The sequence below is a fragment of the Gadus chalcogrammus genome, chromosome 15 (assembly GCF_026213295.1).
Source record: "Gadus chalcogrammus isolate NIFS_2021 chromosome 15, NIFS_Gcha_1.0, whole genome shotgun sequence".
Taxonomy (NCBI): Eukaryota; Metazoa; Chordata; class Actinopteri; order Gadiformes; family Gadidae; genus Gadus; species Gadus chalcogrammus.
The window spans coordinates 12,136,192-12,140,649 of NC_079426.1; the positions used below are offsets into that span (position 1 = coordinate 12,136,192).

Genomic DNA, 4,458 nt, shown 5'->3' on the forward strand with positions numbered 1-4,458 from the left:
GTTATAAAAGATAATAACTGAACAATAGGATTTTAGGATCCAGTTGATTATTTTTTTTCAACTCTACTATTAAAACTGTATATCATCAGCACTAACTGACAGAAGGTAGAATTAATATTAAAATAACAAGCTTATGCTTCAGTTGATTCTGGTTTCAAAACTACGGAAACTTTAATATAGATATGAATATTAATGCATTTTTTGAATGACATGTTATTTTCCTCTCCCAGGCAGCAATGGGGAGAGGGAAATGCTGGAAACTGCATAGTGATCCAAACTATATCATCATATAAACATGGGTGTGTATTATTTCTTAATGTGATGGTGGTGTCTTCCCTCTCCCCAGCAGCAGCAATGGAGAGCAGCAGCAAAGTGACGGTGCAGGTGTTTTTCCTGTTGCTGGTGGTGCAGGTGACCCTCACCCAGCACTGGTCGTACGGCTGGCTGCCGGGGGGGAAGAGAAGTGTGGGAGAGCTGGAAGCCACCATCAGGGTAAACGATCCTCCTCCTCCACCCAACATCTCCACCTCTCCCTCCTGTAATCAGAAAGCTCTTCTATTGCTATATAAGTACATGAGATTCATTATTACTGCATCATATATTGCGATTATGCATACACAATGGAAGTATTTCATACATTGTGATATATGATATACATCAATTACAATTACAATTAGGGCATTTAGCAGACGCTTTTATCCAAATCGACTTACATCGGTTAATACACACATTGACACACCGACGGCAGAATAAACCATGCAAGGCGACGTCCAGCTCGTCAGGAGCAGTTAGGGTTAAGTGTCTTGCTCAGCGACACATCAACACTCAGGAGGAGCTGGGGATCGAACTAGCAACGTTTCAGTTACAAGACAACTGCTCTACCTTCTGAGCTAAGCCAACCTAAACATCAACATCATGAATATATGCCCCTTCATTCACTTACATTAGATGCACTTTATGGAACTCTGTTTATTACTCTGTTAATAAACAACAGGTATGGGTTGGATGGTACATACAGGTGGTTAGACAGTGTATACAGAGATGTGATTAGGGGCAGGTATGGGGATAGTCATTTAATACAGATACAGGTCATTAAGGAGCGTGGTGGGTTAGACTCTGATTAAAGAGACAGGTCATTAAGGAGCAATGGATAGAAGATCATGGGAGTTAAGGAACTAAGGCACAGGTAAGGGTTTCATAGTGGTTAAGATCCATGAAGTTAAAAAGCCAGTAGGGCTATGAAAGTGGGTAAGAAACCGGTCATCAAGGACCAGATAGGGGTTAGACACTGGTTATGACATAGGTCATTCAGGAGCAGATAGGGGTTAGATGGTGGATAAGAGACAGGTCATTAAGGAGAGGGTAGGGGTAAGACAGTGGTTACGATACAGGTCATGAGGGAGCAGGTAGGGGTTGGACAGTGGGTAAGAAAAATATCTTTGAGGTGAAGGCAGGGGTTGCACAGTGGTTAAGATACAGGTCATCGAGGAGCAGGCAGGGTTGGAAATGATTAAGATACAGGTCATGAAGGACTAGGTAGGGGTTAAACAGTGGGTAAGAGACAGGTAATTGATACATCTTGCTCAAGGATCACAACGGAAAGACTGAGGACATTTCGGGATCGCACCTGTAGCCTTTCAATAAAGAATACAACCCCGCCCTTCCTATTGGTATAAACTCAACTCTATTATGTTGTTGAGTTGTTGTGTCCTCTCCTGCAGATGATGGGGACGGGTGGTGAGGTACCTCTTATGGAAGATCCCCGAGATCCTGCCCTGGAGAGACTGAGACCATACAGTCTGGTAAGTGCCCGCGATACATAATTTATCGGCAAATGTCTCCTTAAATTGTGCAATATTAATGCAAGCATTGTCTTGCCGTGTGCACTCAACAGAGCATGGGCAAATCTGTTTACCGTCGGCTGTTTTGTTTTTCTCCACATGTGCGGCTAAACAGGCGATGCGTGCCGTCGCTTATCATATATTTATCTGATTTAATTACGTTTCTCTTTAGGTCAACGACGACGCCGTTCGCTTCCAGAAGAAGAAAAGGTTGCTACACGACTGACAGAAAAAAAATCTGAAAAGAGCGGGAAATAGAGCGGTGCCTTGGTGAACACCCACAATTGGTCGATTGTTCAAGAATACAGTTTTTTCTTTATATTTTAATGTTTACTTTAACGTCATCACTGTACGTCTACATAGCTATTGTGGATCTGTGTAGATCTATCCCACATGTAAAATTGTAAAGACCTTAATAAAATGTTTAAAAGACGTTGCACAACTTGGTTCAATTTCTTTGCTCAAAAGCCACGGTGATGTATTCACTCTCTGCCTCCGTCCTGGGCTGAATCTCAGATGAATTGCCGCCATAACGTTCGACATAACCGACAAGCATGACAAACTCGGCGCTACAAGCATCTTAGCACAACAACAGATGGCAATTAAGCCAATTTATTAGAAATCAATGACTTAATTGCATTTGTTACAGTGTAAGTAATTCCATTTTCTGTTAGGCCAACCGTGTGTGAACACCTGAGCGGGGGGAGGGGGGCTACAGTAGGTGACTGTGGAGTCTGTGGTTTCTCCTCTATAACCGCCAGCTCAAATATATTAAACTTATTTTTAAGATGTCCGCTGTCTGTCTGCTAATGTAGGATAACTTTCATTCTTAACACATAATGGTAAAACTTATATATTTTTTTACTCCATTAGCCTATACTATTTTACGTGTGTGTAGGTGCATAAGTGTGAGTGTAATTGTGAGTGTGTGTGTGTGTGTGTGTGTGTATGTGCGTGTGTGTTTGTGTGTGTCTGTGTGTGTGTGTGTGTGTGTGTGTGTGTGTGTGTGTGTGTGTGTGTGTGTGTGTGTGTGTGTGTGGGGTGTGTGTGTGTGTGTGTGTGTGTGTGTGTGTGTGTGTGTGTGTGTGTGTGTGTGTGTGTGTACGCACGTTTGCATTAAATCCATGTTCATTATGAAATTGGAATATGTTGTACATCAAGAAGCGAAAGGGCCCTTTTTTTTTTTTTAAAGAGAACTCATTTTCCCGCGAAACCCCCACAGACAAGATGGAGGCGTGCTAATCGCGTGGTGCATAAGGGGCCCCGGATTCACGAACTGTGCTGACACCGGGGGGAGGCCCCTGTATTGTTAGCGCGCGGTTGTAATGCACACCAGTCAACTCCCAAAACCCCCCGACCCCTCTACCGTCTGGGACAAGATGGAGAGAGCGCTCTAAGAAAAAAAAAATCAGCAGCGGAGAGAATAAAAAGAGAGAAATTAAAAAGCACATTCCACCGCATAACCCGAACAATGGCGGTGTCAATTTGTGATAGGCTACTTCACATCATCGGGTTTAATATGCACGCTTGTAATTTGCATGAGACTATCTCTTTATTTTTTTTTATGTCTTTTGATGAGGACATAGGGCTGCTGGAGAACTTTTTAAAAGTAGTCCCAATGCATATATGCATATCTCTCCTTAGTTTCGTCTAACAAAGATATTGAAGGAAATGTTAATTTAATGGGTATATATTTCCACTGAAGATTCATCCAGCTCAAATGTAGCCTATATTTATGCCATAAAAACATTATTATTTATGTACAATACTTTGATGACTTCCTTAAGTGAAAGTAGTATGCAGGATTAATATTATTGCATAAAAAAATATGAGGTAAACCATTCACAACTTACTTCACGCCATTATTCTTAATATAACACTTTAAATTTGATTAGAGTTTACTTTTCCCGTTATTTCTTAAAAGGCAATGCAGCCAATCTCTCCCAATTCCCTTCAAATAATCCCCAAGCATTTACTGCAAAGCCCAGGTTGAACTTTCCCAGTGTCCTCATCAACGAGCTGCTTAATTGCACGTATAGCGAGACAACGAAACCTGCTGGTATCTATGTTTCCAAATTTGATTTAACCTCACTTTCTCCTTCTCGGAACCCCCGGTGGATATTCACTTTGTTTACCTCAAATTAAACTTCATATTGTTTACAGCCTCCCGGTCCCTGAACATTTTATAGCATTTTAGAATTATTTATTTATTTATTTTTGTAATGATTGTAGAGTTGGGAATCATTTGAATGTTGCCCTCATCTGCATGAAAATTATATAATTAACTTTTGATTAACCAGCTCAGTTGAGTTGCTCTCCCCCTATGCACACCGGAGGGTAGCACCCACCCGCATTTTAATGACTGCTTTCCAATTGAGTGGCGACCTTTTCATCAAAGAGCCGCAACTGGGGCTAAACAACGGTAGAAAATAATCACGCTGCAAACAATAGAGCGGGGGCTACGATGTCATCCTTAAATATAACAACAAACGTGAAAGCAGCCGCCACCGTATAGCGCTCCGCGGCGTATTGTCTTACCCGGCTCTGGAGGTCACGTTCACTGGCATACGGAGCAGGGAGAGGACAGAGGAAGCCCAGAATGGCCCATTGTTTCATG

At 42.0% G+C, this 4,458-nt stretch overlaps 1 protein-coding gene across 1 annotated transcript; it reads left to right on the forward strand.

Annotated features, from left to right (window-relative positions):
- The first annotated feature begins 354 nt into the window (after positions 1 to 354).
- On the forward strand, positions 355 to 2,067 carry gnrh3 (gonadotropin-releasing hormone 3). The gene is made up of 3 exons (XM_056609669.1): positions 355 to 492; positions 1,722 to 1,802; positions 2,014 to 2,067. Exons 1-3 carry the CDS (start codon positions 355 to 357, stop codon positions 2,065 to 2,067), a joined length of 273 nt encoding a protein of 90 aa, XP_056465644.1.
- The last annotated feature ends 2,391 nt before the right edge of the window (positions 2,068 to 4,458 follow it).

Excerpts from the sequence above, each read along its gene's own strand:
- gnrh3 (XM_056609669.1), top strand. The coding sequence starts at position 355 with ATGGAGAGCAGCAGCAAAGTGACGGTGCAGGTGTTTTTCCTGTTGCTG. Across the intron at positions 493-1,721 it reads AGCTGGAAGCCACCATCAGG|ATGATGGGGACGGGTGGTGA; the intron begins GTAAACGATCCT and ends CCTCTCCTGCAG. Across the intron at positions 1,803-2,013 it reads GACTGAGACCATACAGTCTG|GTCAACGACGACGCCGTTCG; the intron begins GTAAGTGCCCGC and ends GTTTCTCTTTAG.